The sequence below is a fragment of the Trachypithecus francoisi genome, unplaced genomic scaffold (genome assembly GCF_009764315.1).
Source record: "Trachypithecus francoisi isolate TF-2019V2 unplaced genomic scaffold, Tfra_2.0 Lachesis_group20, whole genome shotgun sequence".
Classification (NCBI taxonomy): domain Eukaryota; kingdom Metazoa; phylum Chordata; class Mammalia; order Primates; family Cercopithecidae; genus Trachypithecus; species Trachypithecus francoisi.
The window spans coordinates 13,472,789-13,486,080 of record NW_022681466.1 but is presented as its reverse complement, the minus strand read 5'-3'; the positions used below and the strand labels follow the sequence as shown (position 1 = coordinate 13,486,080).

Genomic DNA, 13,292 nt, shown 5'->3' with positions numbered 1-13,292 from the left:
CTGGGGGCGGGGGCGGGGACGGGGGCGCCCGGCCGCGCGGCTTTGGGGGCGGGGCCGCCCGAACCCGGGCAGAGCTGCGCGAGCCGCGGAGCCCCCGCCTCCAGCGCGTCCCCGGCCCGGGGGTCTCCTGCAGGTCCCTCGGGGCGCCTCGCAGGCCGGAGAGAGCCCAGCGACCTGGACCCAGCGGGGACGGCTGCGCGCGCTGCGCGTTCTCGGGGACCCGCCCCCTGCTGCCGGGAGCCAGCTGGGAACTCCGGGGTCTGCAGCCGCCCGAACCCCCAGACGGACAGCCCCAGCGGCCCTCCCGTCCCTCCAGGCAGCGGCGAGGAGGGGCGAACGGCCGCACCCCGGCAGGCCCTCCCTGCAGGGCTGGGGGCAGAGGGCCGCGCGTTTGGAGAGAGGCACGGAGGGTCGCGCGTTTGGAGGGAGAGGCGGGGCCAGAATGTATCACAAAGTGCAAACGCGCTGTATTTCCAAACCCCGCCGCGCGCAGGCAGCCGCAGCGTTCACGGTGACATCGCAAAAGGCGAGGGAGAGACGTGCCCGCGGGACCCCTTCCCGGTGCGCTTCCAGGTGGCATCGACCGGGAAGAAGGGGCAGCGAGGAAGCCCTTCCCAGGCGCCTCCCACGGGATCGCCCGGCAGCCGCGGCACCACCTCCAGTCGCCGCAACCCCCGCGTGGAACAGACGACCCGGGTCTCAAGAGGCGGCCCGGGCGGGAGGCGGCCCCCGGTCCAAGAAATCTCGGGCGCCGCCTGATGTACTCCTACTGCGCCCGGGTCCTCCCGGCCTGCCTCACTTTGGGGGGCTTAGGGTCCTCACGGGGGACCCCTGCACGTAAGCCAGGACGGCGTTCTGCAGGAAGCTCGCTCTCTGGGCCTCCTCGTCCCGGATGCGGGCGATCTCCGCCTCCCGGAGCCGCAGTTTCTCCCGGAGAGACGCGTTTTCGCTCTCCCTGTCCAGCAGCGCCTCTCGGTGGTCGCTCGCCATCACTGCAGGGCAAGGAGCGCACTGAGCGGGCGCAGTCCCAGCGCACCGTGGCACGGCCTCAGCACGGGAGACCTGGCCAGCCCCGCTCTCTGGCTAGCCTCACGTCCCACTAGTGGGCGGCGGGAGGGCGAGGGTCTGGCTCACCTTTCAACTGGCGCTCCAGGGCCGCCGCCTTCTCCCTCAGCGCCTCCTGAGCCGCCAGCTCTGCCTGCAGCCGGCCGTTCTGCTCCTGCAGCTCCACGCGCACCCTGCTCACCTCGGTCACCCTTTCCTGGTCCTTGAGGCTCAGCTCCTGCCAGGCACGAAGGTCGGGGAGTAAGGTGCGGGATCGGGGCCTAGCATGCCCGGGGGCCCCCGCTGGAGTCCCGGCTACCTGCTGCAGCTCTTCCAGGCGCCGCCGCAGGCTCTCGACTTGCAGGCCCAGCTGGCTGGCCCGGGTCTGGGCCTCGGCCACCGCCTGCCTCTGCTGCAGGCAAGCGCCCTGCGCCTCGTCCCGTGCCTGCGCCAGCAGTCGCAGCTTGTCCTCCAGGTGAGCCAGACGCTGTCGCTGTGAGCACAGGAGCCGCCATGGAGAATGAGGGGCTCAGCCTGAGCTCACCTGAGGGAATGTCTGCATGGGCACGACCCCACCCCTCTGCAGGACTGGCTGCTCTAGTTACTACAACTCTGAACCCGCTCCCCTGGCAGCCACCTCCTTCAGATGCCCTCTGGGCTTCCCTCCTCCCTCTCCGGTCACACCACCCTTCCAGTCCCTCCATGCGTGTAGTCACAGGCTGCAGAGATGAGCCAAACCTTTCCACTATCTCAGGCCCTGATCTAAGGCTGAAGCTGACCTCAACACCACACTCCCGCCTCCCCACTCAGACCGCAGCTCTGGAGTCTGCATGCGGATCGTGATGTTGGGCAGCCTGGAGGGTGGCGGACATCTGTGTGGCTCACCTCCTCCAGGTGGGCCTGGTTCTTGGCCTTGATCAGCTCCTCCTCCGCCTGGCCACGCTCGCTGAGTGCCGCTGCTTTCACTCGGCCCAACTCCTACATAGACGGCCACCTGCCAGCGCGTTCTCCTGTCCCTGGCCCAAGGCCCTTCTCTCTCTGGCCCATCCAGCCAACACCAACCAGGGGAGCTCCTCTCTGCCAGCCTCCTGAGGGCCACGCAGCTGCTCTGCCACCTAGCTCGCTGGGCAAGGTGCTTACGGCCAACGGAGCCCGAATGCCACCTAAGTCCCTCTGGCTTCTTGGGCACACTGGTGGGTGGGTCCCCAAAGTGGGACTTATGAGGCTCTGAGGCCAGGAAGGGGTCTCTGTGGTCCTGAGGTGGTGAACATCAGGGGTGCCTGCCTTGTTCAGCCCAGGGTTAAGGCAGAGCTTGGCCCTGCCTGGTGGGCACTCACCTCTTCCAGGGACAGCCGAGCAGCCTCCAGCCTCTGCACCCGCTCCTGCATGGCCCTCTCACTCTCCTCCAGGTGCCGGGTCATGTGCTCCACCTGCTCAGGGGCAGGAATTGTGGGGCCAGGCTGGAGAGCCAGGCCTCCCTACCTTCCCCCAATGGACTCCCCACCCTGGAAGGCAGGCGTCTCTTGGGATCCTTGTTCATTCTGAGAAAGCACTGCCTCGGGTGGCCTAGCAGGAAACTACCCTAGCATGCGCACCCTGCACAGGCGGGGCTTGGTGTCTCTTCAGTGGCAGCCTGCACTACGGCTGAGGCATGGCCGGGGTCTCCTCCCAGCCCCAATAGAAGGTTCCGGGTCTGACATCCGCTCAGGCTGGCAAAATACAGCCACCCAGTGACCCCAGGTTGGCAAGGGGAGCTCCCACCAGGCATGTGCTTTGGGGACACCTGCATGACACCAAGGACAGAGGCTGAGGAGCGTTAAAGGCCAGATGAGGCCAACAAAGAGGGCACCTCCTTGATGCGCAGGCTTTCCGAGTCCTCCAGGCTCTGTCTGCACCTTTTCTTCTCCATGTCCAGGCGCTCTGGAAGCCCAGGGGGCAGAGCGTGTGTAAGCATCCCCTGGGGGACCCTGTCCCCAGGGTGCCCATCCCCAACCCTTCCACAGCAGGCCTGCCCATGCCCACCCTCGGCCTGGATGGCCCGCATCTTCAGCTCGGCTGATGTGCTGGTCAGTTCCTGCTTGGTCTGGAACAGCTGCTCCTGCTGACACCTGACCTTCCGCTCCAACTCCTCTACCTGGAAAGCCGGTACCAGAGAGGGAAGCTGCAGCCCTGCCGTGCCCACCCTGGGCTCCCTGGCTCCCCCACAGCTACCTGGTTTTGCAGAAGCAGGTTCTTTTCATTGGCAGCAGACAAGTCTCTGAGGAGCTTAGACTCCCGCTCCGCAGCTTCCTGGGAGGGGAACGTGGTATGGGCTGTGAGGGTCACGAAGCTGCCACCCACCCCTTGGCCCACCCCTCTCAAAGCCGCCCACCCACCTGCTGCTCCAGCTTGAGCTCCTTGGCCTGCCTCTGCGATAGGCTCAGCTGCTCCTGCTCCGCTGTGGCCAGGAGTTCCCCCAGGTCCTGGGCCTTCTGCTCTGACAGAGCCAGGGCGGCCTCCGTCATCTGCAGCCTGCGGAATGGAAGGGCAGCACCCCCGCCCCGGCTGGAGCTTCATGTGCCTTACAAAGTCCTCGCTGCTCTCACTGTTGCTGGGCACCTAGTCAATCCCAGCCAGCACCCGCCTCCTCCAGGAAGACTTCTGGGTTACTGCCCCAGCCTCACCATTTCCCAACTCTACTTTGCAAACAGGACTTGCACACAGGCTCACACCACCCTTCTCTGTGCTGTGGGCACGTCTCTGAAGTATCCTGAGCCACCCCCTACTTACTTGGCCTTGAGAGCGTTGATGATGGAGTGCCTCTCATTCAGGGCTTCCTGAAGCTGTCCTACACGGGCTGCCGATGCCCTGTGGGCAGAGAGGAGGGTGCAGAGTCACCCAAACCCCAGAGCGCTCCTGTACGCCTCTGGCCTTGGTAGCTGCTGCTGTTCCTTAAGCATCTACGGTCGCCTGGGCACTGAGCCTCCAGCCACCACCTCGTGGCCTCACTTGTGGGCTCAGGTTGGTCCCACCTGAGTCTGAGCCAGGACCCGATCCCTGAAGCCTTGCCTTGCCCCTGCCCTGGGCCCGCTCACCTGCTGCTCTTGGCCATCTCTTCCCGCTGCTTATCAATGGTCTCCATCAAGTCCAGAAACTGGGGACAGAGACAGCCACAGCCCTGTCAGAGCACCTACAGCGTGTGCACCCAATCTTCTCCGGGGAAGGAGAGCCGGCGCCCACCAACACAGCAAGGCAGCAAAAGGTTCCACCCACAGCGCCCTGTCTCCTTCACAGGAAGGGTGGCTCCTGCAGAGTGAGGCCTTGGGGCTCAGACACCAGCTCCCCAAGGAAGCCCACCTGCAGGAGATCAGACCAGGAGGCCGCCCCTGCTTCCTGGTACGAGCCACTCAGACAGGCTCTGGGGCCCCAGGTGGGTAGACCACGGGGCCGAGGGAGGCAGGACATGGCCAGGCCCTCCAGCCACGAGCAGCTCCAAGCTCAGCGAAGGCGCCATTCTCACCTGCTTGGACTTCTCCTCCCGGAGGTGCTGGACCTCCTTGCTGAGGACGTGAGTGCGGGCTTGGTTCTCCTGGAAGGTGGTGAGCCGGTCCTGGCTGTGGCCCATGGCTTGCTCTGCAGAAGGAGCTGTGTCAGCCGGGCGCAGGGGCTCATGCGTGGAATCCCAGCACTTTGGGAGGTTGAGGTGGGTGGATCACCTGAGGTCGGGGGTTTGAGACCAGCCTGGCCAACATGGTGAAACCCTATCTCTACTAAAAATGCAAAAAATTAGCCATGCATAGTATTGCACACCTGTAATCCCAGCTACTCGGGAGGCTGAGGCAGGAGAATCGCTTGAACCCGGGAGGTGGAAGTTGCAGTGAGCCGGGATTGTGCCACTGCACTCCAGCCTGGGTGACAGAGCGAACTGTCACACACACACACAAGGAGCTGTGTCGCCCTGGAGCTGCTTAGCCTCAGGAGTGGCTGGTGACCACCGGCCCTGCACCCGGCAGCTGGCTGCTGGTTGCCCTTGTAGGGCAGCGTCTCCCCTGGCACGTAAGGGGTGCCCCTCAGTGCATGAGGGTGGAAGGTGCTTCATGGGGTTGGGGCTGTAAGCAGGAGGCACCTGGTGTTGGGCACGGGCACACGTGTGGCAGAGGTGGTGGGGGGTGCTACATTGCAAAAGACGAGGGCCATCCTGGGGCATCTGGCCACTATCCCAAAGGTCAAGGGGCACCACACAATGCTGAGGCGAACGCTGTGCCCAGCTCATGTTCTGGAAAGATCTGGGTGGCATGTGGCTAGGGGGCAGAGGTCAGGAGCGATGACAACACCCAGGGCAGCACTGAGGCAAAGCCAGGGACGGTGCAGCTGGAGCCAGAGGCCAGGCAGAGCCAGCAGAAGGGGGGAGCCTCAGCACAGGGGCCGGAAGAGGCTGCCGCTGTGCGCGGATTAGGGAGTACGGGGCCTGGCAAAGTTCTCAGCTGGGTCTGGGGCTCTGGGGCACTGGGGCCTAAGGCTGAGACATCAGCTGCAAGGATTTAGGGTCGCTGGTGGGAGGGAATGTGGAGGCCAGCACAGGCCAGGCGGCCCCACCTCTCATGACTCACATGCAGAGCCACAAACTCAGGGTGACCAGGGAGCCTTCCTGGCCCAGGCCTGGGCCACCTGAAACATCAGCAAAGCCATCAAGGCCAGGGCTGTGAGCCACACGGCTTCAGCTTTCCCAGCTGTGAAATGGGCACCCTGACACCGCACAGGTCCTAAGAACTCAGCAAGCACACAGGGCGCCTCAGTGCCAATGTGTGGTCAACGCCAATCAAGTGCCAAACAGGTGCCCCACGACCCCTCTGCTCCTTCCCGCTTCCCCGGGCTCTCAGGCTGCTCTCCTCATCAGTTCCAGTCCTGAGCCGAGCACCCCGACCTCCGCGGACAGGCCTCTGTCAAAGGCTGACACGTGGCTCCACACAGCCCTGCACCGTACCCACGGCTCTGAGGTGGCTCCACACAGCCCCGCACCGTACCCACGGCTCTGAGGTGGCTCCACACAGCCCCGCACCGTACCCACGGCTCTGAGGACATCTCCGGGGACGTTGTTCCCAGCCAGGTCCAGCCTCCACAGCGTTCTGTTGCTGGGGAGACAGTTCATGAGGGCCCGGCCTCCCAGGAGGCCAATGTTATTCCAGCGCAGGTCTGGAAGGAAACCTGTAGTCACAAGACAGAATGCACCTGGCAGAGGGGAGCTGGCCTGGCTGGGGTGCTTCCCTGGGGGCACTGCCTTGTGGTCAACAGAGCAGGAACGCAGGCAAGTCCCCTAGCCCCTTACTTCCAAGAGCAAAGGCAGCCTCAGAGGGATGAAGGAGCCTGAGGCGCCTGGGGGCCTCACCCAGCTGCTGGAGGGTGGTGTTGCCCTTCAGGGCGAGGGCCAGCTCCTCAGCACCCTGGTGATTGATCTGGTTGTTGCGGAGGTCCAGCTGCTGCAGGGTGCCGTTGGCCGCCAGGCCCCCGCAGAAGGTGGCAAAGGCATCGTCCCACGTGCCCAGGCTGTTCCACTCCAGCGTAAGGCTGCAGGAGGGGCAGGAGCCAGAGTTCGCCTAGGGGACTGCCTGGCCTGTGGGGTCCAGGGCTTAGGGACAGGTGTGGGCTTGGGGTCTGATGGGCCGGAGCCTCTGACTACTCCCTGCCAGCGTATGTGAAACACGGGCAACTGGCAGTGTGGAACTCGGGCTGCAGAACCATGTGCTCTGGGGCCAGTCCTCAACCACAGAGACAGGGCCTGCAGTGATGGTGGGTCCGGACCACCCCCCACCTCTGAATGGACTTGTTCTGTTGGAGGAGTTTTCCCAGAGCCTCGGCCCCTGCGGCCCGAAGGTTGTTGCCCTAGGAGAGAAACAGGCCGTCAGTCACTCCCGTGCCCTGATTGGCTCTGAATTTCCCAAGGGCCTTGGTCAGCCAGGGGACAAGGCTGGGGTGCACTCTGCAGGGAGGTGCAGCCTCCCTCAGCTCCTGGGCTCCCTGCCTTCAGGGGGCTTCCAAGGGCCGGCTTGTTTGTCGACATGAACTCTTGCTCCGGAGATGGTCACACACAGGAGGCCATCAGAGAACAGCCTGGGGACTCACAGTTTCCAGCCACCTGCCCAGACCCCCGGCCCCTGAGACCTGGCATCTTCCCCCTCTCCTCTTGCCCTTGGGTGGCACACTTGGACACTCAAGAGCGCAGGTATCTCACCTTTAAGTCCAGAAAGCGCAGCACGGTGTTGGCACACAGGCCTCGGAGCAGCAGTATGGCCCCTGTGTAAGGGGGGCCAGCGGTCACTCTCTGCCCCTGCTGACCCCAAGATCCTCCCCGTTGGCCCCTTTTCAGGGCATCTCCCTACACCCAGGGAGGGACAACTGTCCCGGTGGTCTGGGTTGGCGCTGGCCAAGTCTCGCTATGAAGTCATGTTTGAAACACCGGCGGCCCCTGTCAGGCACCAAGCCGGCTCAGCACACGGGGACCCAGGTAAGCGGGGCATGTCAAGGTCTCTCCCCTGTCATACAGAGGAACTGTCCTCTACTCCCAGGTGCAGGAAGGGGCGCCCCTGCTCGCTTTAACTACGTCACAGAAAGAGGAGAGCCTGGAGAGGAAGCGACCTCTGGGGCTGCCGAGGCAACGGTGTGGGCAGCTAAGGAGCAGAGGGATCCACCCCGCCACGCCTGCCCACCTTCCTCGCTGAGCATGCAGTCACTCAGGACCAGCTCCGTGCACAGCATCTCCCTCGGCAGCAGCTTGCCCAGGGCCCTGCAGGTCTCCACCGTCAGGCTCTGCGTGGCCAGGTCCAGCCGGCCCCTGGGAAGCTGGTGCAGCTGCTGCAGGACAGCCTCCTGGGGCTCGGCCCCACTCTCCCTGCACAGGCGGCTGTAGGAGCGCCGGAACTCCTCCATGACCCGCGGGGCCGGCAGGGCCTCCTCCGCATGCTCCCGCAGCTGCTTAAAGGGAGCCGCCCGGTGCGGAGCAGTCCCAGCGCCGAGTACGGGAGACGGGGCCTCCGCTGACCCAGACGAAGAGCAATCCGAGTGGGCTCCGCGGGCGGGAGGTCCTGGAGCGCGGGGCTGGGCGGTAGTCAAGGTCCGCTTTGGGCTGGGGCCCCCCAGTGCTTGGGGACTACCCGTGCAGGAAGCAGGCAGGCGCGTCGCGCGACCCCACCCGGCCCTGCCGCGCCTGCAGCCCCGACCCCCGCCCTCTCGGCTGCCGCGTCTGGGCCTCAGTATCCAGGAAGAACAAGGCGTGCCGGGAGAGGCCGCGGGAACTACAACTCCCAGCAGGCTCTGCGCAGGCAGCTCTCGGTGCGGGCCAATGAAAGCAAAGGAACTGGCGCGCCCTTCGGGCCGCAGGCTGAAAGGGGGCAGCGCGCTCCAGGTTCATTGGCTAGCGGCATGAGGGTGGGGCCCCGAGGGGGCATGCTCCAGGCTCATTGGCTGACGGGCGTGAGGGTGGTGCCCCGGAAGGGCGCGCTCCGGGTTCATTGGCTGAGGGATGTGGGGGCGGGGCTGCTGGAGGGCGCGCTCCAGCCTCATTGGCTGAGGCATTGGGGCGGGCTCCGAGAGAAGGCGTTCCGGGTTCTTTGGCTAGGGGAGCGGGGCGGGGCTCCGAGGACGCGCTCTGCTCTCATTGGCTGGAGGGGCGGGGTTCCGGAGGGCGTGCGTCGAGGCTGCGATCATGGAGGGAGCCGGAGCTGGAGCCGGCTTCCGGAAGGTGAGGGCCGGCAGGCAGGGGCCAGGCGGGTGTGGACGCTCCGTCCCGACCCCACGCGTGACACCGTGAGGGCCAGACGCCAGCCCCCGCGCCGCCCACCTGTGTCTTTGAGGTTGGGCCCGTTCTCAGACTCCGACCCCAGCCCGGCCGCGCGCCCCGCGCCCTCCTGGGCGGGGGTCTCGCAGCTAGTAGGAGGGCGCGTGGGGCAGCCGGGGCTGCGGGAAGGTGGAAAGGGTCTGCAGAAACAGGCAGGGGTGGGCGCCGTCATGGCGGAGTCCAAGCCGGCGAAGAGAGGAGCTGGGCCGCTGCCCTGCGCCCTGAGCCTGGGGTCTCCTGTTAAGGGGAGATCAGGCCCCAGGACGGGGACAGTGAGACCGTCCAGCCCGAGGAGCCGGCAGGACCTACCCTAGCCGCCAGGCACAGTGGTTTCCCTTTTGCCTGCTCCATAGTGGGCACCAGCACTGGGCTAGGAACGCGTGGTTTCCTCGGTACTCCACGTTACTCACACTTGACACGGATTAACCCCACCCGCGAGTGGGAAAACTGAGGCACGGGGGCGTTAAGTGACTCAGCAGAGCTAGGGTCAGACCCAGGCCGTCTGAGCCAGGATCCGCTCAGGCTGCAGGGCGTGCCCCGCTCTTCCCTGCCCCTGGCAAGTGGAGCTCTCACAGGGTGTCATGTGCAGAGTCCGTGTGCGGGGCCCCATCAGTGCAGGCAGAATGGTTTCTGAGCCTTTCTTTCTTTTGCTCTACCTGAAGGTTGGGGCACTGAGCTTCCTCGATGTCAGCAGGGCCTCGTGGGCCTCTGTGGCCTGGGAAGGGAGGGTCTCAGGCCCTTGTGAACCCATCGTGGGGGGAGGACTTCAGGGAAGTCCTGTAGACGCAGGGAGAACTCTTTGTTTCTCCTGCATCAGGCCCTTGTTTATCACCCAAGACAGCAGGGGGTCAGTGTGAGGCACTCTGGTGGAGTTGCTGAAGATTCTCGCCAGAACTCAGAAAGTCACTGAGGCATGGGCCACCTCACTGGGTGGTTGGGAGAATCCCCCAGGTTAGAGTAGCTCAAAGGCCACTGCCGGAGAGGGGTTACTGGGTACACACCCCAGGAGGTCATGTGTTCTCTCCATCAAGCCCACCTGACAACTAGAGGCCCGGGGGCTCTGGCCAGAGCTGGAGTTGTGGTCATTGCAGAGGATGAGTGTGAAGACGATGGGGAGCAGGGGTCCTGCAGCCCTGGTGTGGCACCCACAGGTCATGGGGCAAAGCTGGGTGTGTCCCAGGCCCTCCCACAACTGCCCCAGTGCTGGGCCTGCCTTCCGAGGCCGCTGCCGGTGTACGGAGCAGCCCCTTGGATTGTCAAGGCAGCTCTGGCATCCGCCACTCTCTGGCGTGGGGTCCCGGAGCAGGTGGGAAGCTAGTGCCTTCTCTACGTCTTCTGGTGCCTTTCCGGTATTGCTGGCTGTAAGCAGCAGGAAGGACCAGCAGGTGGCGCTGAGCTCATGCGGGTGGTGACTGGGACCCTGGCTAGGGGACAGCGAGGGCTCAGGACGAGCCGGGATGCTGGACCCTGCTGCCCCCTGCTGGGGAACATTTTTTTTTTTTTTTTTTTTTTGAGGCGGAGTCTCGCTCTGTCGCCCGGGCTGGAGTGCAGTGGCCAGATCTCAGCTCACTGCAAGCTCCGCCTCCCGGGTTCACGCCATTCTCCTGCCTCAGCCTCCCGAGTAGCTGGGGCTACAGGCGCCCGCCACCTCGCCCGGCTAGTTTTTTGTATTTTTTAGTAGAGACGGGGTTTCACCGTGTTAGCCAGGAGGGTCTCAATCTCCTGACCTCGTGATTCGCCCGTCTCGGCCTCCCAAAGTGCCGGGATTACAGGCTTGAGCCACCGCGCCCGGCCTAGTTTTTGTATTTTTAGTAGAGACGGGGTTTCACCGTGTTAGCCAGGATGGTCTCGATCTCCTGACCTCGTGATCCGCCCATCTCGGCCTCCCAAAGTGCTGGGATTACAGGCTTGAGCCACCGCGCCCGGCTGGGGAACATTCTTCACCTCCCGCGTCTCAGGGCTTCACCCATCCATGCTCTGCTTGTCACCTGCTGGACTGCTCAGGGTGAGGTGCTGTGACCTCCCTGTGGCCGATGCTGGCGGCCTGGCCGGTTGTTCACAGGTTAGTGCCTGTGTTTCTGGGCTCCTGGGTGCCCACTGCCCCTGCCCCCAGCCCCGGACACTCCATGCTGGCTCCTTTCCCAGCCACTGTGGGCCAGTGCCTGGCCTGGGCCGCCTCACTGAGTCTGGTGGCTCCACCAGCCACCCGGGGCTGCCCTCCTGAGTCTCGGCCGCCACCACTGCCGCTGCCACCCGCCACTCTGTGGATAGCTCCTGTGTTCACACAATGCATCCCAAACTGAGCTCCTGCGTCCTGGCTCCAAAATACACATGCCCACAGCCCCCCATCTCCTCAGAGCAGTGCTATCCTTTTGGGGTCTCAGTGTGGACTCCTCCCTTGTCCCTGTCCTCCGTCCATCAGGAAGGCAGAAAGGCCCTGGCTCCGCAGCCCCTCCCTTCCCCCACCCTGGGCTTGGCAGCCAGAGTGGTCCTTTCAAATGCCGGTACTGCTTTCCACAAAAAACCTAGAAAGGACTCCCAGTTGCCTGCCACGGAGAGCTGATCAGGCCCTGGGCCCTCAGCGTCTGGCCCACCCCTCACTCCAGCCTGCGGACCACGCTGGCACAGCCTAGCTCTGTACTCCCAGGACACCAGAACCTCCTGCAGGATCATGAGCACCAGGGCAGGACCGGTGGAGCTGACCCAGCACCCAGAACAGAGTTGGCACAAGCAAGGCCTTACGGGTGGCACTCCCTCAGTCCAGCCCACCTGGGAGCAGCCACCTCCAGCCTCCAGACCCAACCTGGGCTCTGCCTTCCCTGCCTCTCCACAAGGAGAGCAGAGCCATGGCCCTCCGCCGGGGATGGGAGTGCAAGATCAGGCCAGACTCAACGAGGCCTTTCTCCACTCTCCCTGGAGCCCCAGCAGCAGGGCCTGCTCCCGTGTCTACAACCACTCACGCTGTAGGGAGGCTCCTTGCACAGACCTTGTGAAGAGTCCTGGCGCCCCAAGTGGAGCTGCCCACACATCCTGCTTCTCCAGCTTCTGCCACCCTAACCACTAGGCTGGCCCTTGTCCCCTGCCCTGGGAGAGGCCCAAGCACAGAGGGCATCTCCAGCCGGAAATCACAGCCACCGTCACCCAGAATGATCACCACCCTGGGGGGTGCGGGGGGAGGGCGGGGCCTGGCACTGACACCCCCTTCCCTCCAGGAGCTGGTGAGCAGGCTGCTGCACCTGCACTTTAAGGATGACAAGACCAAAGGTGCGGGTAGGGGTGTGGGCGGGAGGTGGTCCCCGTACTTGTCCTCAGAGACCCTTTCCCGCAAGTCCGCAGGGCCAAGGCCTGGGGAGGGCGGGGGTAGGTCTGGAGGCCCCAGCCGGAGCAGTGGGTGAGGGTCCCACATGACCTCCTCTGCCTTGCAGTGAGCGGGGACGCGCTGCAGCTCACGGCGGAGTTGCTGAAGATCTTTGTTGTGGGTGAGTCCGGGGCCCACACTCCCTCCAGGCACCGCGTCCAGAATTCTTTTTGTGTTTTCACAGCGGGAAAACCAAGAGGTGTTTTCCCCAGTTTCCCACAAGGTCCTAAACTTGGGTCTCCTGAGCCTGTTTGTCAGGTGCTGTGGCCTGGTTCTGGGGGCTGCCCGTGGGTGTGGGTAGGGGCACCGGCCCAGGCTGTGGCCCTCGCTGGGCTTGGGTTTAAGATCCCCCACCTCGCGCGTTTCTCACCGCAGAAGCAGCAGTCCGCGGGGTGCGGCAGGCCCAGGCAGAAGACGCGCCCCGTGTGGATGTGGACCAGCTGGAGAAGGTGCTCCCGCAGCTGGTGGGTGAGCGTGGGTCACGGCGCCAATGGAGGTGCCCAGCTGGCTGGCCCTAAGCACTTCTCTCCCCCACAGCTCCTGGACTTCTAGGGATCGCAGCCGTGGCTGAGGCCACCCCCAGAGGAGCCCCTGGTCCATAGAAGCAGGCCTTGTGTTTCCAGCGGCCTCTGATAACAGGCGGGGAAGGACCTGAGGGGTTTAGAGTTGATTCAAGCAAGATCCCCAGGTGTCTCCAGCCTGTGCAGAAGGAGCAGGACTGCGGTGCACTGCTGCCCTTGGAGTGTCCAGTGGGGACACTGGTGTGGGAAGGGGCAGCACCTGGGGAGTCCCTGCCTCTCCTCCCTGGGGCAACAGTGCGTACCACCCAGGGTCCTACAGGCAGGTGCTGGGAAAGGCCCGGCCAGCAGGTAGCCTGTGTGTTTGACAAACAGCGGCTGGCAGCGCCGCCTCCTGCCCACATTCCTGCCACCCGACATCAAAGCTGGCGTGTGACCTTTCCAGCCATGCGATATTCCCCTTGGAAGATGCTTCCCCAGGCTATAAATTTGTTCTCACAAAGCAACATCAATAAATCAAAACTGTCTCTCCCAGCTTGGCCTTCTTGCCATTAATCACCAA

At 64.4% G+C, this 13,292-nt stretch overlaps 2 protein-coding genes across 12 annotated transcripts; one reads left to right on the top strand and one right to left on the bottom strand.

Moving 5' to 3' along the window:
• Window positions 1–445: 445 nt before the first annotated feature.
• LRRC45 (leucine rich repeat containing 45) lies at window positions 446–8,311 on the bottom strand. 5 transcript variants are annotated; one of them, XM_033181630.1, is made up of 17 exons: window positions 7,728–8,311; window positions 7,253–7,314; window positions 6,833–6,903; window positions 6,350–6,588; window positions 6,088–6,216; window positions 4,544–4,656; window positions 4,119–4,177; window positions 3,814–3,891; window positions 3,420–3,555; window positions 3,256–3,333; window positions 3,067–3,205; window positions 2,894–2,964; window positions 2,382–2,474; window positions 1,930–2,022; window positions 1,364–1,537; window positions 1,135–1,282; window positions 446–992 (listed from the first exon to the last, which is right to left on the bottom strand). In XM_033181630.1, the coding sequence occupies exons 1-17, from the start codon at window positions 7,945–7,947 to the stop codon at window positions 796–798; spliced, it is 2,100 nt and encodes a 699-aa protein (XP_033037521.1). In that variant the 5' UTR covers window positions 7,948–8,311; the 3' UTR covers window positions 446–795. The 5 variants fall into 5 exon arrangements, with proteins under 5 accessions (XP_033037521.1, XP_033037522.1, XP_033037523.1 ...); XM_033181631.1 differs by having other exon boundaries at window positions 3,067–3,178; XM_033181632.1 differs by having other exon boundaries at window positions 6,088–6,228; window positions 6,410–6,588.
• A 36-nt stretch (window positions 8,312–8,347) lies between these two features.
• Window positions 8,348–13,264, top strand: CENPX (centromere protein X). 7 transcript variants are annotated; one of them, XM_033181642.1, is made up of 6 exons: window positions 8,348–8,758; window positions 10,813–10,916; window positions 12,067–12,118; window positions 12,280–12,333; window positions 12,588–12,661; window positions 12,750–13,264. In XM_033181642.1, exons 1-6 carry the CDS (start codon window positions 8,440–8,442, stop codon window positions 12,762–12,764), a joined length of 618 nt encoding a protein of 205 aa, XP_033037533.1. In that variant the 5' UTR covers window positions 8,348–8,439; the 3' UTR covers window positions 12,765–13,264. The 7 variants fall into 7 exon arrangements, with proteins under 7 accessions (XP_033037533.1, XP_033037532.1, XP_033037534.1 ...); XM_033181641.1 differs by having other exon boundaries at window positions 8,400–8,758; window positions 12,588–12,676; XM_033181644.1 differs by lacking the exon at window positions 8,348–8,758 and adding an exon at window positions 8,779–10,343 and having other exon boundaries at window positions 10,790–10,916; window positions 12,588–12,676.
• Window positions 13,265–13,292: the final 28 nt, after the last annotated feature.